Genomic DNA, 21621 nt, shown 5'->3' on the forward strand with positions numbered 1-21621 from the left:
CCTAGACGACGCCCCTTCTTTTGAAGAATTGTCGTATGTATGGGGTAATCCTCTTCCTCATATGCTAGTTTGCTACCCTGAAAAAGCTACAGAAATTAGGAATTAGGTCGAAAAATTTGTGAATGGCCTATTGAATACCTACCTATATATCACTCCGTAATTACTTCTTCTACCCCTTTTATACACACGTACATGGTACTTAGGTGTGGCTTGATAAAGCTTAGTGTGGCGTAGCTAAAAAGTCGGGGCGCCAAATTTCTACGCTCCATAAATTGAGCCCGTTTGAAACTATCGTCAATCAACTTTCACAACTCGGACCGTCGATAAGCATTCCTCCGGTAGAATAGCGTCAAGAGACATATTGTTTTATTCCATATTCTGTCTGACTAGGTACATTAACCATTCAAGCAGGTCCGTCAATCTGCTTCTCGCTCTCATCTAAGAGCCCAAGAGCCTCGCGCCGAGTTGGCGCCGCCGGATCAAAATATGGCTTCTCACCTAATGTAGTCACACGGGTTCCGTGCCTGGGATACTTGCCATTGTAATCCCACGAAGCGTTATGAATAGTTATGCGGTTATCCCAGAGCGCGCTGGTTCCTGCTGTCCAGCGGAATCGCACTTGGATGTCCACGTTCTTCTCGAAGACGTCGTAGAGGTAGTTCAGGATTACGTCGCTCTCCGCACGGTCCAAGCCAACGATGCGATCGGTCATGGCTCTGTTAACCCAGAGAGCTTTCCAGCCTGTGGCGGGGTGCACGCGAACGAGTGGGTGCACGCGTTCGACAAATTTGGGACCTTCCTCAGGGTGGTCCCGGTCTAGGTACCCATGTGCGGAGCGGTACACAGCTAGCTTGCCGTCGATAATCTTGCGGAAGTCCGGCGATAGCTTCTCGTAGGCCGAATATCCGCTTGCCCAGAGTGTGTCGCCACCAACGGGCGGGACAGTGTCGTTGTGGAGATGCGTGATCCCAGCTGGCTGCAGCTCATGTACGAGATCTGTATGCCACCGCGAAGCCCCTCCCGGGTTTCTGAAGTTAGCTACCCGTTCGGTAGCTTGCAGATCAGGCCAGATAACAGTCACACCCAGGTTACCAGGGACTTGCGCTACTTGTGGCTGTTTCGGAAATGAGCATATATACATCACTAAGAGTGTTTGTATTAGAATAATACTTACGTGAACCTCGACCTCTCCATAGTATTTCCCAAGCGCCAGCTGATCTTGAGGCGTTAGATCTGTTTGGTTCCTGAAGAAGACGACGCTCCTCTCAGCTATGAGAAGGGCCAGTTCGTCTTTCTGTTGGTCTGTAAGGTCCTTCAACTGCAAACCCTCAATCTCAGTCCCGATATGAGCAGTGAGGTCCGTAACTTTGGTAGCGGCAGAGAGCAGTGCCGACTTTGACTTATCCGCACGCGCCCCAGCGTCATCATGCTTCCATTCTTTATTTCTAATGTTATAGACGTCTTGAAGGTAAAGTGGCCTAGCCGGGCGGTAGGGATAACCGTTTGATAGGTCAATACCCGCCTTCTTTAGACGCTGGAGAGCGGGCTCAGGAAGACCAAGTGTGTCCTTACGTGGAGCCGCAACGTCCCTGATACTGTCATCAATTGGTGCAGGTGCCATTGTTACAGTATTATATCTCGACAGAACTTTCGTATAGTAGTAATTACTTGACAGTATTTGAATATGTCTTTGGTAGACTCATCTTACTTCTATACTATTGCCCCCTCACTACTGTCTCGTACGACTTATACGAATATATAATATTATAATCATTGAATTGGAGACTCCCAACCATTGACCTCATTTCCCAATGATTCGACAACAGGTAGTTCTCCATTTCAATAGGCAAGCTGTCCTGTCAGGATGCAAAGATTGGTAAGCCATATCTGCCTTGACACAATATCAGCAGTAATAGCCACGAGGTTGCTTGCAGCGTATACTGAGGAGTATATTGTTCCCCGCGATTTATCAAAGCCGCCATTGGAGTTCCTTATCAATACGTGATCTTGGAGAAGGATGATGCGAGAAACATTGCGTCTCGAGTGCAGGTTATATGCATAATGTGGTGCTATTCGATGCTTTCTGTGGGGTTATAACATGGCGTCATGGCAGCCATGTTTGAGGTGACCACCACCTTGTCACCTAGGTCGTCTCAATCTCACTGGCTTTTTAGCAACAACAGGACACAACATATTCAACCCCGCACTGTTGCAGCACATACAGTCGCATGAGCCATGGGAGAGTATAGCTCTCCAACATGCTTCTCGGAAAGTAAATACAGATATCACCATATGACGGAAGTTCGCGACCGCAGTCCATGCCCGAGTCCTAGAGATACAGGGGACGGGGAGCGACCTCATTGATAATCATGAATCAGAGCTTTCTCTTGCTAGATCGATCTGGGTCAATATAGAACAGGGGAACCTGCATGTGAGATGGCGCACTAAAATCCTTGTTTCTCGAGGCGTGGGATGAACTTTTTCACCACGGAGAAAAGCGGGCTTAACCCCTGTATAACTTCAGATAATCTAGATGTTTTTAAACCGGAATGCCCCGAGTATTCGAACATTTGGGTTTGAATCTTCAGCTTTCCTAGAAAGTGTATTCGAGTAATACGAGATGGAAAGCAAGGAGATCTCCTCGACTAAGGTCACAGCCGAAGCCGGCGGCGACGTGACGGCTAAGAGCACGGATCATAGTGATGCTGACTCAACTCATACTCAGTCATTATCACCAATCGTCGAGAAACCACAACAGACATGGCGGTCCTATTTCTGGGACACATTTGACAAGTCCCCCGAGGAGAGGCGGTTTCTATTTAAACTCGACGCAGTGATTCTGACATTCGCTTCATTGGGGTATTTTTATCAAGTACCTCGATCAAGTCAACGTCAACAGTGCCTTCGTGTCCGGTATGAAGGAAGATTTAGGTCTTTACGGTAACCAACTCAACTACATGGTCACATGTTGGACAGTTGGTTATGTTATTGGTGAAATTCCAAGGTTGGAACCCCTTTTCTCTAGATTTCAACTTTGATTTTACTAACAGTACTAGCAACATGCTCTTAACCAAGGTCCGGCCGTCAATATTTATTCCAGCTTGCGAGGTAGTGTGGTCAGTTTTGACAATTTTACTTTCAAAATGTCAAACGGCAGAACAAATCTACGTCCTAAGATTCTTCATCGGACTTGCAGAAAGCAGCTATTATCCAGGCATTCAGTATATTATTGGCAGTTGGTGGTATGTATTATCATGTCTTGACCCCCTTTTTAGACCCCAGATGTTGAAAGCGATGCTAACGTATCTCTAGTATGTTGAAATTCTATAAAATATCCATTCGCCCCCTTTCTTCGATAGATTATACCCTGAGAACGGGCATAAATATCCTTACTTCCTTTTCTAGGCGCTAACAATATAACAGACCGAAAAGATGAGCTCGCCAAGCGAAGTTGTATCTTCCACGCCAGTGGCTCCATAGGTAGCATGTTCTCTGGCTATCTGATGACGGCTGTGTATCGACTAAATGGTACCAATGGCTATCAGGGATGGCAGTGGCTTTTTATCATCAACACCATAATATCGCTACCAATTGCCATAGCAGGGTTCTTCTTCTTCCCAGACGTACCAGAAATCACTCGTGCCTGGTGGTTGACGAAGGATGAGATAGCGCTAGCCAATAAGCGCATGGAGTTTGAAGGCCGAGCCAATAGGGGAAAATACACAAAAGCCACGTTCAAGAAGATCTTCACTTCGTGGCACATTTATGCGCTTACCCTGCTTTACATCTTCTTTAATAATGGGACGGGCTATGGTGGCCAACCAGCTTTCTCGCTCTGGTTGAAACAAGAAGGATACAACATCGCTGCTATAAATTCGTATCCTACGATTGCTGCAGCTGTCGCTGTGATCTTCACTTATATTTATGCATGGACGTCCGATTCTCTCTTCAAGGGTGCTCGATGGCCGCCTATGATATTCTCAGGGGTTGTCAATATCATCACCAACACAAGTCTCGCCGTGTGGAATGTTCCTACGGGTTGGAAGTGGTTTTGCTACGTCGTTGGTTTGATCGGGGGAGGAATCAGCGGCTTGACCTTTGCGTGGGCACATGAAATCTGCAGTGGTGATAATGAGGAGCGAGCTTTCGTAGTAGCATCTATGAACGAGATGGCTTATGTAGTTCAGGCGTGGCTGCCACTGATTATTTGGCAACAGGTTGACGGACCCCAGTATCACAAAGGGTTTGTCACCATGGTCTTCTTTGCCGCTGGCCTTATCGTCACTTCTCTCACGATACGGACGCTACATCATCGAGAAGTAGCTAAAAAGGTTCAGCTATTGAATATAGGAGCGGCCTAGACAACTACCTAGTCTAATTACTATCCGATTCTAGACCATACTTCTAATATAAACCATGTCAAATATGCGAATTCCTAAATTTGTGCCGTATTGGGCTGAACATAACACGTCGTATTCCTCGAGATTTTAGTTCGGGGCCTAACTGAAAATAAGCCGAAATAAGACCATTAACTTACATTTGAAGCTGTTATCTTACTTCCCCTGCTAGGTGGTATGCTCTTCTACATGGTCCACTTGTGTTACTAGCATTTCTCCAAAAAGCACGTAATCGGTACAACGGATGGTCTCATTTCACCTAACCTAGAGGAATCCCACGATTTATAATCACATCAAAGCATTTTGAAATGGGCAGATTGTTATTTTAATGAGATGATCAACAGCACTTCGTTCCACAGTTATCCGTAGATTCCGCTTCTATTCATATCTCGGTGTGGTCCCTTATGTCTTGTGTCTTGTGTCTTTCACCCCTCTCTTTGAGACAATCGCAATGGGTTCCCTAGCTAATGATAGTAAGACTGAGAACGGGCCACTTCTCGGCAACATCAAAGATGTGGCTGTCATTGGTGCCGGCATAAGCGGAGTGGTGTCAACGGCCCACCTCCTCCGGGCCGGGTTCAACGTCACCGCGTTCGAACGGACCGGCGTGGTCGGTGGTGTATGGGACTACGAACCTCAAGCAGACAGAGCTCCACCATTCCCTAATGTTATACCTCCTGTTCCAAATTGGTCAGAAGTCGAGAAAGAAGGGTTAAGCTCAGACGAAGTTGCGCTAATACATGCTCCCCACTAATCCCTGGTACGTATCAAAATATCACGCTTACAGTTCTCTCTTCTACTCATACACAGCACCCAATTCTGAAAACATACCCACATTCACTCCTAACCATCTCTAAGCTATTATAAAGATCTCATAGTATAATGAGTTAGAGTTGTTAATTGAATTCTTATACATGATATTAACATTTTCACAGCTATGCCGGGTTAAAGAATAACATCCCAACCCCTGTCATGCGAAGTAGTCTACTACGCTGGCCAGAAGGTAGCGAGGACTTCGTAGACCAAAAGGTGGTTAATACATATATCAACGATATTGCTCGGCTCCACAACGTCAACGATCACGTACAATTTCACACCCGAGTGGAAAGCGTGTCCAAGCCAGAAGGTGACAGAAAATGGACCGTTAAGACGAGCACATTTTCGAGAACGGATTCTGGCCACGCGTTGACGAAGAAGAGCTGGAAGTTTGACGCGGTTGTAGTAGCGAGTGGACACTACCACACCCCGTTCGTCCCAGATATTCCGGGATTAGCAGCATGGAAGCAAAGATTTCCGGATCGAATTACCCACTCAAAGCAATATCGAACGCCTGCTCCTTTCGCCAACCAGACAGTGCTCATTATTGGCGCTGGCGTCTCAGCTGTTGATATTGCGAACGAGACGGCCGCGTTGGGAGCCAAAATAGTTCAAAGTAGACGAGTAAGCAAGTATGACGTGCTTGGACCGCGTCTCCCCGAAGGTGTCACCAGGGTCCCGCTAGTCGCCAAGTTCGTCATCGATGACAATGCCGAAGATGATAAAGCCCAGACACTAAAATCCGGTGACTCAATACCCGGCAAAGCTATACTTGAGGACGGACAAGTTATAGAAGGAATCGACCGTGTTGTTATCGCTACGGGGTACATCACTACTTACCCCTTTCTGGGAGATTTAGAACAACCTCTGCTCCCGTGGCAAGACGCCGACGACAAGGTGCTAATAACGTCCGACGGCTACATTACGCATAACCTGCACAAGGACATATTCTATATCCCAGATCCATCACTGGCATTCATAGGTGTCTCACACTACGTGTCGACATTTTCACTCTTCGATTTCCAAGCCCAGGTTGCGGCCAAAGTCTTCGCAGGGCACGCCAAGCTCCCGCCCAAGTTGGCTATGAAGCAAGAACACAAGGAAAGGAAAGCTCGGTTCCAACCCGACGATAAGTTCCACAGTATGTTTGCCATAGAGGACACGTATATAGAAGAGGTCTTAAACTGGGTCAACGGAGACGTAACGAAAGCTGGAAAAGAGCCGTTGCCGGGGTTGGATGAGGAGTGGCACAACGGCTACAAGCTTCTCAAAGAAAAACTTAAGAGCTCCAGAAACCCGTAGAATATTGGACGTATTGCTAGACATATCAAGTATCATGGGATCGTAACATAGAACACAATCCAACTTACCTTAATGCATACGATGGATGGAATATTTGTGTTAAATTTACAGGAAATATTATGAAGATTCACCTCTAGAGATAGGCTCCAGTAAATATGCACGATGCTCTTTACGTTCCTAAAGGTGTACCTACCTACACTTGCAGCTTTGAGCTAAGCTGATGGCGTCGAGGCGAACTAAAAGTAGCATCCATATGCTTATCACTCTATGATAGGATAGACTTTGAAATATCTGCATAATGATCAAAGCCATAGTCAAGGCTTGTTTCATAGTTTCTACATACCTAGGTATTGTATGAAACTAACAGCGAGAGCTCCAGCCCTAATAATGCTCTCGTTACACTTCGCTCCCTTATACACCCTCTACATGCTCTGCTAACTCGTAAATAGCTATACAGTTAGCTATACAGTCAGTCGATATATAGGTATATATCCGACTTCATCTCTATGTTTTGCCAGAGGCAGCTTGATTCTGGTCTGTATGACAAATATTGTGGGTACATAACTGCACCATGGAATTTTTCTGTTTTTCTTGACATTCGCCTCCAGGCAGCTAAAGGTGAGGTGATGAACTTAGAAATGCCAGTTTAACTGGTATCCCTCTGAATAACAGGCCACAGCTCAAAAGTATTAATGAGACTGCTGCTTTCACGAACATGCCATCCTTGGTCTTTACAACCGGTGATACCGGCAACGACGGCAAGCCATAGTATGACATTGTCGACATTCGTAGATGAATATGGGCATGACGTCACCACATTCTTCGCATTCGCGGGGCCCTCTCTTAGAAAACCATCGATCATGTTGACACTCGTGGTTATGTCTGAGATCTTCCATGAGTTGCTGGATTCGCGTCCGATGAAGGAGGTCAAGGGCTGGAAATTGGAACGCAGGCTGTTCTCGTGCCTGTTGAACTACTGGCTGAGCCACTACCTCAGCCTCCTCTTCGATTTCACCTTCACTCTCATCTTCACTCTCATCCTCAAATTCAGGTAATATCTCCTGTTGACGACGTTCTTGATTCAAGGCCTGCTGAAGCTGCTGCTGAGCCTGTTGTTGAGCCTGCTGCTGAGCCTGCTGTTGCTGAACTTGTTGATGAGCTTGGTGCTGATGATTAGCAACCGGTCCGTTAAAGGGTAGCCGACCATTTGGATGTAGTCGAAGAGGCATCAAATTTCCACGAGCTAGCACATCATCCGGGGCATCCTCATCTTGGCCACGGGCATCAATCTGTACAGCACGTGCGTACAGACGATGTTCATCCCAGTGTTCGCACTGGCAAGTCTTCCAGCGACCACCACAGACGTAGCAAAATCCGAAACCGCATCGACAGCTATCGAAGGTTAAGTATGAATCTTACAAATCTAATAGTAAAAATTCTCTTAAACTTACGTCATGTGATTGCATCCAGTGTTCAACTCGACCATCGCCCAGCAGTTTTGGCAACGCTGCCAGTGTTGTTCGGTAGCCAGTTGGAAGACTTGTTGAAGCTGTTCGTCATTTGGGCAATCGCCGTTATGGGTAGCACCCTTACAAGTCATGCAAGTTTGATACTCGCATTCGTCACATGTCGCTATATCGTCTCGGTAATTGGTTGCCGGAATAAATCGGGCGCAAGCCTGGTTATGGCAGTATGTTCGACGAGGCGTAGAAAACTCAAGGGCCTTTTGGCGGAAGTGCTGGACTACGTCGCTATCAATAAATACCTGATTCTTAACTAATGGGATGGATTGTCTGCAGCATCGTGGAGGAAAGAGGGATTCATCGTTTGAAGCATCCCGGAAGAGACGTGTGAGACACTCGCGACAATATTCATGGCGGCAGGGAGCGCGAGCTAGCTCAGCGAAGTGCTTTTGGTCTCCACAAGCGTCGCAAGTCCTTGGTGGTCTACTAGGTTGGCGTGAAGCAGCCCATGAGGAACTCTCCGGCTGGTTGATGGTGGCTGTATCATCATCGTCGTCGTAATCGTCAGTGCCATTCATAGGATGATCAAAGCCGGTATTGTAGATGACCGAGAGCTTCTCAAGGAATTCTTCATCGCTGCTCATGGTTTCAGGGGTAGCTCGCTGAGCTAAGGCCTCATCTTGACCATTGCTTAAAGCGAGTGACATTTCATGGTCAGCCTGGGCAGCATTTTCTTCATCGTGGGCCTGGGAAAGAACAGCGCCGTCAGACTGAATTGCTCTCAACATGCTTCTAGTCATTCTTTCATCACTAAGACAGGTCTCTGCAGCTTGCAGTTCTTCAAGAAGAAGGTTAAAAGCAATCTGAGCATCCGTCTCGGATCCCTCGACTTGTTTTCCCTTTCTAGTAGTAGTAGACATGAATTGCTCGGCATCTTCCTGCATTAATCGAAAGGCGAGGGCGATATCCTCATCGCCCATAGCTGTATAGACAGACATGTCCATGGCCATGATTGGTTGAAATTGGTGTCAGAAGTGTTTAAATGTAGTTGGTATTGCATAAAAGTGCAAGAAAAAGAGACGATTATGGATTTTGGTGTGTGCGCGCGTATAGAATTACCTTAGGTAGTTTCAAATGGAAGATAGCACTTTCCGTTCGGTCCAACTCCTTCCAATGTTTTCCTTAGGCCCAATCGCATGTACCTACATATATGCATACCTGAGGTAGGTACGTTCAATTCTAGGAGAGTTAACGGGCAGTTGCCATTTGCTAGGTACCTCCTTACATTAAGAGGCAGGTATGTACCTAACCTACCTGTTTTTTGTTTTGTACCACCACTGCGAGGCGTCTGTATGGCAACTACCTATTTTCCTGCCACGTCAAACGCCTATCAGGGTAGCATACTGCTGCTTCCATTTATTCTGGGTCGAGTTGGGCCTACCTTCGTCACAACATTTGTGATATTTGACAGGTCTCTTTGGCCCTGCTCCACCTTCCACAATATCTACGAACGCCTTCCAAAAAGTACATATAAATATAGGATACAAGCCGACAATCGGAAGTACCTTCACTGATGGAACAGGTGGTGGCTGGTCTACTGCTTGGTTCCCTTTACCGGAGTTGACAGGGATCCATCTCCGCCAATCTCTTGGAAGACCTACATACCTACCAACGTAGATACATACACTTCTAAGTCTCATGTAAGTAAGGTGTCAACTTATGCAAATTATATGCGTATTTCAAGTTTATATACTTCTATTTTACCGAGTTATCGAATGATCAGCAAGCCTTTATAGTCTCAGTTGTGTTAGTTACTATAAAGTACCTAAATTATAACCTTTCTAAACAATAAAAATGGGACTATGTATGTCTTATACTTGTAAGACGTCTTATCGTCGCGGGGTTCCGACGATCGCGGAAAGAGGGAGAGTAAGAGGTAGCCATGGCCACAAATCAGGCCGGTTCAAAAAGATCATATACTAATGTAGTGAACAATTTTCCCTTTAACCTTCTTAAGTCGAGCATAATCTATCAAGGCAGAGCAACTTATTATAAGTCAAAGAGGTAGGTAATCGTATACAAGAACCTTAGGAACGTAAGGGGTGAAAACGACAAGCAGGCTTCTCTGAGTACTACTCAATCATTATAACCTGAGTAGGACATAATTATTCATTTACAAAAGGTTTCATGCTTAGTTGCCATTCCATTTAGTTATAGGTAACAGTCATTTTATCCTTGAAATTTAATGAGTAAAGCTATCATATATGATCACAGAGTCTACAGCTGACAGACAGATTTGACTGCCAGTAGATTTTCAGCTGGCAGGATACAATGATATGTATGTCTTAGGAGCTCCTCATTTACCGAATATACAGTTTGGATTCTCTCAATACCTAATATTATTATAGAGACTTATCTTTTTATAAGATCTAGCATTTTCTCAAGTAATGGGATAAGACGCATGAAATGGCGTATCAAATCTTCCACGGCACCGTGATCCACTCACTCGGTCCATCAGACCTCATCATACTCGAGAGCGCTTTACTCGTGGTTGGCACTTAACGGCAAGATAACCAACCTGGTAGAAGATATCCCCAAGGACAAAGTTTCCTCAATTATCATCATTAGACATCCCTTCTTCAACCTTCGAGAGCGTACGCTACCTAACCCGCGGCCAATTCTTAATCCCAGGATTCGTCGACACGCACAACCACGCGCCACAATGGGCGCAACGCGGGCTAGGGCAAAGCATGCACATCCTCGATTGGCTAGAACAAGTCACTTTTCCTAACGAGGCGCGGTTCCGCGACCCGGCGTACGCGCGCCGCGTCTACTCGAGCTGCGTCGACGGTTTCCTGAAGCAAGGGGTCACCACAGCGTCGTACTACGGCTCGCTCCACGCGGAAGCTACCAAGATCCTCGCAGAGATATGCCTAGAAAAAGGCCAGCGCGCCCTCGTCGGTAAATGCAACATGGACCGGAACGCGCCGGAATATTACCGGGACGCGAACGCTGCGGCGTCGCTTGCGGATACAGAGGACTGCATCGCGTATGTGCGACGTATTGATCCAGAGGGTGTGCTGCTCAAGCATGTACTAACGCCACGTTTTGCCATTTCGTGTTCGTCGGAGCTGCTTGAGGGGCTTGGTACACTTGCGGCAGCGAACCCGGATCTGCCGATTCAGACGCATTTCAATGAAGCGGAGCAGGAGATGAAGTTTACGCAAGAGCTGTTCCCGCAGTTCAAAGGCAGCGAAGCGAACCTATATTCGCACTATGGGCTACTATGTGAACGCACAATCCTCGCTCACTGCTGCCATATGAGCGAGAATGAAATGAGCCGCGTCGCGGAGCTGGGGTGTGGTGTTGCGCACTGTCCCATTTCCAACATGACGGTGGGCGGGGGGTTTATGGCTGCGCCAGTTCGCGAGTTCCTTCAGCGCGGTATCAAGGTGGGACTCGGGACCGACAGCGGGGGCGGGTTCTCAAGCAGCATTCTAGATGCAATGAGGCAAGCACTCGTAGCATCGAATGCGCGGGAAGTCATGAGCGGAGGTGAGCACAAAGGGCTTAATATAGGGGAGTTGTTCTATCTGGCCACGTTAGGAGGCGCGAAGGTGTGCAGTCTCGATAGCAGAATTGGCAATTTAGAGGTTGGGAAGGAGTTCGATGCCCTACTTATCGACGCGAACGCGTTGGGCGTCATGACAATACTAGAGTATGAAGACTCCATTAGGACGATATTTGACAAGTTTGTCATGACTGGCGACGACCGGAATATCAAAGAAGTGTATATACGTGGGCGAGCGGTCAAATCTTAAAATGGAAAATGCATTTGAAATCTTTGTTGGAAATATAGTTGTTGCAAGGCTTATTCTTAGACATAATGTAAGAGCACCGTCTAGAAAATAGGGGCATTTTCTGTTTTATTTTTATCACTTTATGTAATGTGAAGTAACTAGACCCAAAGCCCTGTCTTATTGCTTTCATGTTCATTCCTGGCATATTATCAGATGGCCATAGTCATTACATATATTTGTACATGGTATAGGGGTATATATAGGTTACCGCCCTGTCGGCGGAGGAGGGAAGTTAAAATTAATATGCTTAGTCTCTACAGGACTTCCTGTATTACTAGTCCTCCGATTCTTCGCCGCGATACCGCTAGCTACCCTTTCCCAGGCTCCGCCTCCTGTCGGTCGGCTGGAACTGCGAGGTGGCATATCCCATGTTGGTGTACCCCGCTCCCAGGCACGGCTTATGAGTGGGCTAGCAGTAGAGCCAGATATTGGGCTACTGAATACGGTGTTAGGGTTGGTGCCCACTTGTGGTGAGCTATCTGAGTACTCGGCAGGGTTATACTGCCTTAGAGGTAGAAGTTGTGCTGTGCTCTTGGTGCTAGTAGTGCTAGCAGGCTCATCGGTTGGGGAAAAGAATGCGGCCTTAGGCGAAGTTGAGTAGTGTACATTATTTGGGATCGCGGGGATAGCCGTAGCAATGTTGTGTGGTATGACCTCATTATCTGACCTGGAGAAGGAGTTGAGACCCATGTAGTCGTTCAAAGTCTGTCTTGGTGGCTCCGGGTAAATAGGGTTAGAGGCAAGGGCAGAGAATGGGCCTGCGTAAGGGTTTTCCTCTTCAATGATACCGTCAGACGGATTTGGGAAGAAGGCCGGCGACCTAGGAGTTAGGTGTGTTTGGCACCGAAATGAGAGCGTAGAAACAGTACGATGGCGGTTCCTCTTCTGTGCCATCGCCGATGCTTTGACGTCTCCAAGGAGAAGACGGCGGTTCCGACGTCTACGGCAGCGTACGAATAAAAAGCCAGCTATGGCTAAAATAATGACAACAGCTCCAACTGCAATCCCCACTATCTGAGTTACGGATAGGGTAGATTGCTTCCCATCGTCGGGTTTTTCGATAGAAGGATCGACAGAACTGATCGTAGTTTTGGTGAAGATTGTATCATTCAGACCAATTAACGTTCCAGTGGGTGGCCGCTGTTGGCACCCTGCGTCAAGAGCTATGAGGACTATACCAGTAATTAGTATCATGGTATTATGTGAAGATGGAGGTGATTTACAGTTGGCTAAGTAGTCTTGATCATCGGAAACGCTCACGCAAGCCTTGCACTCCGAGACTGCGGCGTCGAGCATGCCATCCGAGGCGCAATACGAATAACTGTTTTCCTTAGGATCAAGATTGCCGTCTATCAAAGCCTCTTTAAGCCCCCCACAAGCAGTAGATGTCGCACATGGGGTGGATGCTACTCCCGTGGCATTAGGAAACCCGAAAATGCAATAGTCAAACGTATATCTGAGGTTGTCTATATTTGTATTAGTTAGATGAGAATAATAAGTAATTGAGATGTACTTACATAAGAACCAAAGCTGGTCACTTTCATCCCCTTGAGCAAAGTTGCTATCTTGAAGGCAGCTCATGCATTTTTGGAACTTTTTGCCTGCAGGCGACGTAGAATATTCTGTATCATAACATGAAATATCCGAATTACCAGTGTTTGATGAGTTAGGATCGGAAAAGTCGAGGCCGGCAGAGTCAACACAAAGCGAGGCACATGGCGAATTTGGCGTAACCTGCAAGCCAGTGCTGTATCGTATAAGGAGAGTAAAGATGAGGGTAAATGTAAGAGGAGCCATCTCGCCTGGAGATCAGATGTTGGTATCTTATAACGAAGGGAACGTCGATAAGGAACGAAATATTATAAGAAGTATAGTAAAGAATGATAGTTATTAAATTTCGTAAAGTTAATACCGCCAGCCAGCTGGTCAAGGTCTTGGATAAGCTCACCAGAGAGCGTAGAAATAGAAAAGGTCCTAAGATGAGAAAGGAACGTACAACATTTGATGAGTTGCTGGAGATTAGAAGCCCGGGACAGACCGAATAATATATTAGATTCGGTTGGTTACCATTTGGCTTAGGGGCCAGACGTTCATGACGATGCATCGCGCGCAAACGATTTTACACTACTACCAACCTAGTGGTAGTCGGCGCCTATGTAGATGTAAATGTGCCGATAGCTTGCACGAAAAGGTAACATTGCAGCCATACCCATAATTCCTCCCTTGTACTAGCGAGAGAATATCCTAGATGATATATCTCAAAGTAGGAGAGCGATGATTCTTACGCTGTTGAAAAGACCCGATCTTGAATAGTGTGAGATAGACCTACCTCTAAAAGGTTATCCTATAAGAGGATGAACCAATGGGATAAGTATATGATCTATACATCCTGGTCCTTAAGCGCCGTGATTTGTTCGGTAATCTTACCCGGCAGCTCTAGTGGGTCGGTAATGAGGTCGCTGGCGGCAAAAAATCACGGCCATTTGGCCCCCATTTAGAGGCCGACAAGACAAGGCAGCCCTAATTTCAGCTCAGCTTCGTTTGAGAAGAATTAAAATCATTTCCTATTCAATTAGACAAGTAGTTATCTGATAGGCCATTTAATATATTGGATAGTCATTGATATAAACCTATAATTATCATGGCCGCTTTTGAAGAGTTATCATAAAGTGATTCGCAGATCGGCAAGCCAAGAATGTTCCAACTTGCGCATTAGAGGTTTCGCTATTCAGTGTGCCGTACTACGTAATGACGAACAATTTGTTGTAGAGTTGCAACAGAGAGTACTAAAGGTTGCGGGGGCGCTTCGGAAAGAATATTAAATATTCGGGAGATAATACGATTGGACGGAGAGATATGGGCAGCCCTACCGGAGCAGAAGCACATGGTATCTTCTACTAGGCGTAGAGGATGTAACTGTGATAGAGGGCTTGCAGAGTGCAGGTTGAAGATATTGCAAAGGTTGCAGATAATAAACAGGCGCTTATGTTGATACTGTACATAGGGGAAGTATGTACAAGTCGGAACTGGTCCGTGCTCTAATTTATGATCAGACATACATATATGCATAAAAATAGACTTAATCTATCCTCCATTTAGCTTAGTTAGACAAATCTTAGTTCGTCAATCTCATGAACTTTAGAGAACTTCTTAACATCAAATTTCACATTGTATTGCGCGTATAGCCCAAAAGAACCTGTGATATTACTGATTTACTACGCTTATATAGATCTATCCACTTTGGTATCATTTACCCTCTATCCCGAATCCAAAGATATCAATATGAAATATTCCAAGTCTATCCTTAATCTAAAGAGTGTTGTGAGCAGCGTCGGCGCGAGAAGCATCAACTGAGCCATATTTCCAACCTTTGACTATGAGCATCATCCTCTTGTGTGATTACTCACTTGGTTATTAAAGAAAAGTTGCATCAAGACCTCGCACCAGTCCAACACAGCCCGTCCTTTTAGCATCGTGTTCGCGGAAATATGAAGGATAGACTGTTGAGTAGCCTACATCAGAACCCTTACTTCCCGGCCATCGACAACCGTGTGGGATGTGTGCATGCATCTCCCTTGTTGACAGTCCGCATGGAAAGCGATCCCAACTTTATCCCCAACATGTACTGCAGTGGCGCCGCCGGGTGCCTGCAACGTGTACTCCCCTGATTTTATTATCGGGCGCTGTGCTCGTTGAAATGGCCCCTTCAGGCTCGTCGACGTTGCGTAGTTCACGTTGTAGCTTGGCTCCAAGTAGCAACCGCTGCTGAAGAACAGGATGTATAGTCCATTATCCGTGCGTAACAAGCTCGGCGCTTCTACCAATGGACCATCCTCGTCGCTGCGGTTGAAAATTTCAACAGGCTCGCCAACTTTCGTTACACCGTCCTCTTCGACTTCCTGGAGCATGATTGGCGTTGGTACAATCGGCTGCTTGGTGTTGCTGCAGCTTCCGCCATTACCGACACTATTTCCGTCGATTTTATAGAGGACATATTGTTTGCCGTCCTCGTCTTCGAATCCAGATGCATCGATAGAACCACCGGCTGAGAGGTCGCAAGCAAAAGGTTCCTCCTCTGGTATATACGGACCGGTGACAGCGTCTGCTACTGCCGCACCGATGCAATGGTGAGCCGAATCTTCAGCTACCTCGCCACTGTAGTACATAACATATTTCCCGTTACGTGCGCGACGAACATCAGGGGCCCAAGTGTGTCGTCCAGTAGTCCAGGCTGCTGAGTGAGGAAGGGCGTCGATATCCCCCAATAGATTCCACTGTCCATCGAAGCTCTCTCCTGTGGCTACCTGAACTTGCTTATTCTTTGCAGCCGTCCCAAAAGCATACCAGGTGCCGTCTTCGTCTTGGAAGATTCCTGGATCAGCGAAATTATCATCGAATACCGGATCATCGCTTGCTGTTCGGAGAGATTGTACGGGTATCGCCGACGCGGAAACGAAAATGAATGACAGCGCGGCGGCTGCAAGTATACTAAGGAGCTTCATCCTTAATAACTTGCATATCGAGCAAGCCAGCTAGAAACGAAACTGGTGCTAAGGCTGAACCTTAAAAGCAGAGACAGTGTTTGTAGACGGAGCTGATACGTGACTGAAATAAGATCTATGAACTAAATAACTGGATCGAATCTCGCTTCGGCTTTGGCATGTCGATCCTGAGGGGTTTGGTTGGCGCTCGTCCATTTTATAGAGAAACAGTAGTATGTGTAGAACATGGCTCCGTAAGTCTAATTATTCTACCCAAGTCTACTATCGTATCCTATTCTTCCCGATCTAAAGCATATGTGCAGTATCACAGCAGACAGAATCAATGGATATAGCCAATGATGTAGCCTGAATCTCCGTGTAACTGGCGGTGTCGAACCATACTACTGAACCACATATCCGTCTAGGTCATTTTGTAGGACGCTGTAAAGAGAAAAAAAAGGCATCCGGCTAGAACGGCCGGCTTGGCCTCTACGGATATGCATCTATGGCTGTCGTGGAGCCTTAAGTCGACCCATCTGCTCAAAACAGATTCAGATGTTCAGGAGGTCGCGACATTGTGTGATTTATGCGTCGTCATAAGTTATATTGCCTATCCCCGAGTGATTATGACTCTCAGTCGGATACGAGACGTAAACAGCGGGTCATCTGCTTCTAAAGTAACGTAAACAGGCATACAAGTATCAAAACCAATGAAAAGACTAATAATTATTCGACGTAAATTTTACTTGACATGTAGGGGTTAATAAGGCAAATCGTCCAGGTTAACTTACGGATAACTGCCGACCGTTGCCAGTGCTAGATTTACCCATGGAGATGGCAAACTATTTTAATACATAACTACCCCTGAAAGTGGCTTCTCTATGCTAGTGATGTTGTAGTGTAAAGTCAATAGTTAATGATCTTCACTGAACTTTGTTTCGATCTTCGAACAACCAATGTTAAGGAATTCTGGATCAATATCAGTGCGGGTCCATGCAACATTGAGGCTGATATATACCCCTGTACCGACAGCCCTGAACCACCACCCATACATACTGATCTACCTAAGAAACATATGTCTTCTCAGACATGTTTGAACGACATCTCGGTTTGACGATCATTTAGTAGGCATTATTTTGATCTTATAACCACCTGTTAGTACAATCAACGAGCTTAAAGAATAGAAGTCGCACATATACGTATAAACTAACTTAAGTCCAGCCGTCTGGATCTCCACAAGTTGCACATAGTTGTTCCAGGGCAGGCAACACCGTATACGGTTACAATAGATGTGGTTCGTGCACGCCACCTCCCCCTATCTAAGAACCGCTGAGCAAATAATGTACAGATTGAGATATGGCCTTAGGTAAGTGATAATGAAGATCATGAGTATGTGGGAATTGTTCAAGCCAAGTAGGCATCAATGCCGATCACTTCATAACCACATCTTGGAACATTCATACCACATGTCGATATGTACACAAAATGTTCACGTTAACAACAGGATTATCGTATTATCAATCGTAACATAGGTAAAAAGTCTATTTGATCTACAACATCACTCAACTCGTACAACACCACAGCTCCGCCCAGACGATGTTCAACACATAAGGCACGCGAGAACACAAACGAATTCAAATCCCCACGAGCGCGTGCTCATGTACCACCTATGGTAACACTGTCGGGGCAAAAAAGATCACGAGCTCGAACGACGTGAAGAAACTAGTACTTAACAGACATTTGAGACAAGCACGCTTAAAAGAAGTTGTTTTTTTGAACTACCTCCCCACATAGGATGGTAGATCCTCCTTTCCCACGTGTGCAACTGGCAAGAGAAAATAATAGTCTAAGATGCTGTGGCCAGAATCACGAACCCGATCTTAGAAGGGCTGAGTCGGGATAAGAATCTTGTAGGCCCCGCAGATGACGAGAGTTTGGTATGGCGATCAAATAACATACGGACGTATATAAGCTTCATTGAGAGAACACAATACTAGATTTAGGCGTTGTTGTGATTGAAGCTGGGAATATCCCTACTGCTATAAGTCATCCCCTACGGTTTTACTCGTTGTGTCAACTTATTCTTATTGGCAGTCTCACTATCGTCAGTTTTCTGTGATCGAATCTGATGATTTAACATAGATATCGTCCTAGTGCGTGAACATATGGCTACGTACGTATTATTATGCAGCGACGCGACGACGAAACGTTACTTACCAAGAGCCGTGTTGTCGTGCTTATTAGCAGTTTGCTCGAGTAAGCATAACACAAATGCGAGAAACATCGAACTCAAGAGGGGCAAACATAAATGACTAGGTCACGACATCTCGCCCCAGAGCGATAAAATTGGATGAAACACTTCATGTTCAACTGGCGATAATTCGTGGTATCTGCTATGTTCCAGAATCCACATTCCGCATTTCATACTCTGAAATTTGGAGACATCATTAAAACAAAATAAGCAGAGGTCCTAAACGCCATTTTTCCAGTCCCTTAAAAACTGTATGATACAGCAGATAACGCCGTAAGCAAAGGCATATACATGCAACTGGCCACTGACCGACCAAATGGTATCAACCAAATGCAACTCGGGAGAAACCCCACTTAGAATTAGATCGGGTTTCGCTTAATCTGAGTCAGAATCGTCCTTCTTTCCCAGCGAGGAGCGCTTTGATTTGGCTGCCTTCTTCTCTGCCTTGCGTCTCTTGCGCTCGGCCTTCTCTTCGGCGGTCTCGCCATCATGCTTCTTGCGCTTCTTCTTGTCGTCCTCGGCCGTGGCAGGCGTAGGTGAGGAAGGGTTCTCTTTCGAGGGAGTTTGGGCAGGAGCTTCGGTCATGGAAACATCAGCAGCAGCTGGCGTTGCTGCTACGCCATCAGCGGGAGCACTGTAATCCTTGTATTCCGACGTCCACTTGGCGGGTGTTGCCTCATTCGCTCGTCCAAACTTGTCCAACTTTCCAGATGCCTTCAGCTTCTTTTTCTCGGTAGCAGTAGGACCCAGGCCCCATCGTCGAGGGTACAGGTCTCGCTCCATGATGCATCGCTTCACCTTTGCTACTACACCGTGATCACAAGATGACATTTCGACGGTCGACATCATAGCAATACCCAGAGCAATAGCCTCACCCTTTGTCGTCATCAAAACAATTTCCTCGTGAACTTCAATGCCATCCTCTATAATCGAATATTAGTTTTAATCAACCTAGCTGAGGGAGGAAATATCTTACCGTATCGTAGTAAGCCAGGGATCATGAGCTTCGCACCGTAGCAAATAGCATTGACAGTGCTGTCCTTGACTACGATCCTCTTGTACGACGTAAGAAGAGTCTCAAGGGGCGCAATGACCTTGCGCAGGTAGGATTCATCTCTAGTGTTGTCCATCATCCACTGGGCATCGAGAACATCATGGAGCGTCACAAGGTCCTTCGTCTCGTCCATAGCACCACTTCGCACACGTCGCAGTTCTTGCATGTGTGCACCTACACCAAGTAGGAGACCCATATGCACACAAAGTGTTCGGATGTAGGTTCCGGCCTCGCAACTGACCCAGAAAATACCGAGGTGGCGGTCATTGTCAAACTCGATGACTCGGCTCTCGTGGATGGTTCGGATACGAAGCTGTCGCTTGACAGCAGAAATTAGAGGGGGTCGCTGGAAGAGGGCACCGGTCAAGGTCTCGAGAGCTCGTGAGAATTGCGCCTCGCCACCAGGAAGCTTATCGTGTAATCGAATAACGGCAACATATTCCTTTCCGGCACCTTGCTGAGACTTGACCAATCGAGTAGCACGATCAACACAGACAATCAAGCAACCTGTGACCTTAGGATCAAGGGTTCCACTGTGACCTGTCTTCTCAACTCTATATTCATAGTCAGTTTTCATTATCTTCCCGTATGGTTTAAAGCATAGATTCATACCGTAGAATTCTTTTAACCCAAGCAAAACCTCGTGACTGGAGGGGTTCGAAGGCTTATCGAGGTTGATTACACCAGAGCTGATGTAGGACTTAAGGTCTCGAGTCAACGGCGAACTGCCATTGGGAATGGGAGTGAAATGTCCAGTTCGGACGAGAACTATTTGTGATTATGTCAGTGTCATAAATTAATTTTGGTTATGACTTTTTTCACGTACGCTTGTCGTAGTTCTTCAACAACAACGGCCATGTGCTCGTGTCAACAGACGGAGTGACCGTGGTTGGTTTAATAGAGAACTCGTCCTCCTTAGGCTTGATGTTATCCTTGGTCGCCATTTTAACCCGTCTTGATGATTGCCCGTTTCAATTATATAAGCTTGTACGGGATGGTGTTGGCGTGAAGGAAATTTTCCAATGACAATTGCAAATGGAAGATTTGCATTGGACGCCGACTCTGCGAATTGAAAAAATAAAATAAAATAGAAAAGCTCCAAAAATTTTCTAGCTATTAGATGTGGGGAAAACTGACCAAAATTTGGTCCAATCAATAGCTTCGGCCATAACTAGCGCTTAAATTGGCTTATCGATACCATTATGTTCTTAGAGCCGAAGCTCTACCCATTTCTAATAGTGAGCCAATTCACTTTTAGCACTCTTTTCCCCTCCATAGGGCATGTAGATATAACTTTCTTTCATTAGACAGGTAATATAAACGATTCCCCCTTCAGAAATCACTTAACCTAGTATTAGTTCATATCTCATGATCCTCTATCCACTTCAGGATCTTTCCTTCTCCCTCTTGTTTTTTTCTTGGTTTTCTCCTCATCCGAGATATGTTTTAACATGGCTTCATTAGCCAGTTCAAACGGACACAGCAAGTCTTCTAAGTCTCTCAGTGCTCAGATTCCTTCTACCCCTATGATATCACTAGGCTGTATAGCGCCTGCTTGGGTAATAGCCACATTCCAACTTTTAGCTATTTCCCACTTTCTATTATCCTTAGCCGATAGATCATCGGGTTGAGTAGTAAAGTCGCTCGATAGCTATTCTCACGTCAGTCTCTTATAACAAGCTCTGAGATGAATAAGAGAAAGGAAACCAGACCGTAAAAACTATATTTTGAACCACAGGCAAACGAATAAATACCTGCTGGAGGCACTTGTGATTTTGAAGAGTTACGATAAGTGTATATCCATGATTACAAGATGCTTAGGCTGTAAGAAAAGACACGAGTAATAAATATATTGCTTACTTAGCTTATAGTTGGATTTCTACCGTACACGCATTAAAATAATCCAGCTACCCCAGGCCAGCTATCCGTCTCCTAGTTCTCTAGGCAGCGCACCACAACTCTCACATTCGATTCCATCCATAAATTATACTCAACTC

The 21621-nt window shown here is 45.9% G+C and overlaps 8 protein-coding genes across 8 annotated transcripts; 3 read left to right on the plus strand and 5 right to left on the minus strand.

Annotated features, from left to right (window-relative positions):
• Nucleotides 1-403: 403 nt before the first annotated feature.
• Nucleotides 404-1621, minus strand: GL218_02168 (putative alpha-ketoglutarate-dependent sulfonate dioxygenase; the record flags this gene model as incomplete). Its single annotated transcript, XM_033578665.1, has 2 exons — nucleotides 404-1114; nucleotides 1175-1621. 2 exons carry the CDS (start codon nucleotides 1619-1621, stop codon nucleotides 404-406), a joined length of 1158 nt encoding a protein of 385 aa, XP_033439105.1.
• Nucleotides 1622-3485: 1864 nt separating this feature from the next.
• GL218_02169 (Pantothenate transporter liz1) lies at nucleotides 3486-4361 on the plus strand (the record flags this gene model as incomplete). Its single annotated transcript, XM_033578666.1, has 1 exon — nucleotides 3486-4361. The coding sequence occupies one exon, from the start codon at nucleotides 3486-3488 to the stop codon at nucleotides 4359-4361; it is 876 nt and encodes a 291-aa protein (XP_033439104.1).
• A 487-nt stretch (nucleotides 4362-4848) lies between these two features.
• GL218_02170 (Thiol-specific monooxygenase) lies at nucleotides 4849-6515 on the plus strand (the record flags this gene model as incomplete). The annotated part of the gene is made up of 2 exons (XM_033578667.1): nucleotides 4849-5087; nucleotides 5333-6515. 2 exons carry the CDS (start codon nucleotides 4849-4851, stop codon nucleotides 6513-6515), a joined length of 1422 nt encoding a protein of 473 aa, XP_033438205.1.
• Nucleotides 6516-7161: 646 nt separating this feature from the next.
• GL218_02171 (uncharacterized protein) lies at nucleotides 7162-8988 on the minus strand (the record flags this gene model as incomplete). The annotated part of the gene is made up of 3 exons (XM_033578668.1): nucleotides 7162-7449; nucleotides 7508-7907; nucleotides 7967-8988. 3 exons carry the CDS (start codon nucleotides 8986-8988, stop codon nucleotides 7162-7164), a joined length of 1710 nt encoding a protein of 569 aa, XP_033438206.1.
• A 1321-nt stretch (nucleotides 8989-10309) lies between these two features.
• On the plus strand, nucleotides 10310-11799 carry GL218_02172 (Guanine deaminase; the record flags this gene model as incomplete). The annotated part of the gene is made up of 2 exons (XM_033578669.1): nucleotides 10310-10316; nucleotides 10607-11799. The coding sequence occupies 2 exons, from the start codon at nucleotides 10310-10312 to the stop codon at nucleotides 11797-11799; spliced, it is 1200 nt and encodes a 399-aa protein (XP_033438203.1).
• Nucleotides 11800-12042: 243 nt separating this feature from the next.
• GL218_02173 (uncharacterized protein) lies at nucleotides 12043-13635 on the minus strand (the record flags this gene model as incomplete). Its single annotated transcript, XM_033578670.1, has 3 exons — nucleotides 12043-13010; nucleotides 13062-13304; nucleotides 13356-13635. The coding sequence occupies 3 exons, from the start codon at nucleotides 13633-13635 to the stop codon at nucleotides 12043-12045; spliced, it is 1491 nt and encodes a 496-aa protein (XP_033438204.1).
• A 1715-nt stretch (nucleotides 13636-15350) lies between these two features.
• Nucleotides 15351-16340, minus strand: GL218_02174 (uncharacterized protein; the record flags this gene model as incomplete). Its single annotated transcript, XM_033578671.1, has 1 exon — nucleotides 15351-16340. The coding sequence occupies one exon, from the start codon at nucleotides 16338-16340 to the stop codon at nucleotides 15351-15353; it is 990 nt and encodes a 329-aa protein (XP_033438201.1).
• A 2605-nt stretch (nucleotides 16341-18945) lies between these two features.
• On the minus strand, nucleotides 18946-20568 carry GL218_02175 (Centromere/microtubule-binding protein cbf5; the record flags this gene model as incomplete). Its single annotated transcript, XM_033578672.1, has 4 exons — nucleotides 18946-19493; nucleotides 19547-20176; nucleotides 20237-20392; nucleotides 20451-20568. 4 exons carry the CDS (start codon nucleotides 20566-20568, stop codon nucleotides 18946-18948), a joined length of 1452 nt encoding a protein of 483 aa, XP_033438202.1.
• Nucleotides 20569-21621: the final 1053 nt, after the last annotated feature.

Source organism: Daldinia childiae (assembly GCF_008694065.1).
Source record: "Daldinia childiae strain JS-1345 chromosome Unknown Scaffold2, whole genome shotgun sequence".
Lineage (NCBI taxonomy): Eukaryota > Fungi > Ascomycota > Sordariomycetes > Xylariales > Hypoxylaceae > Daldinia > Daldinia childiae.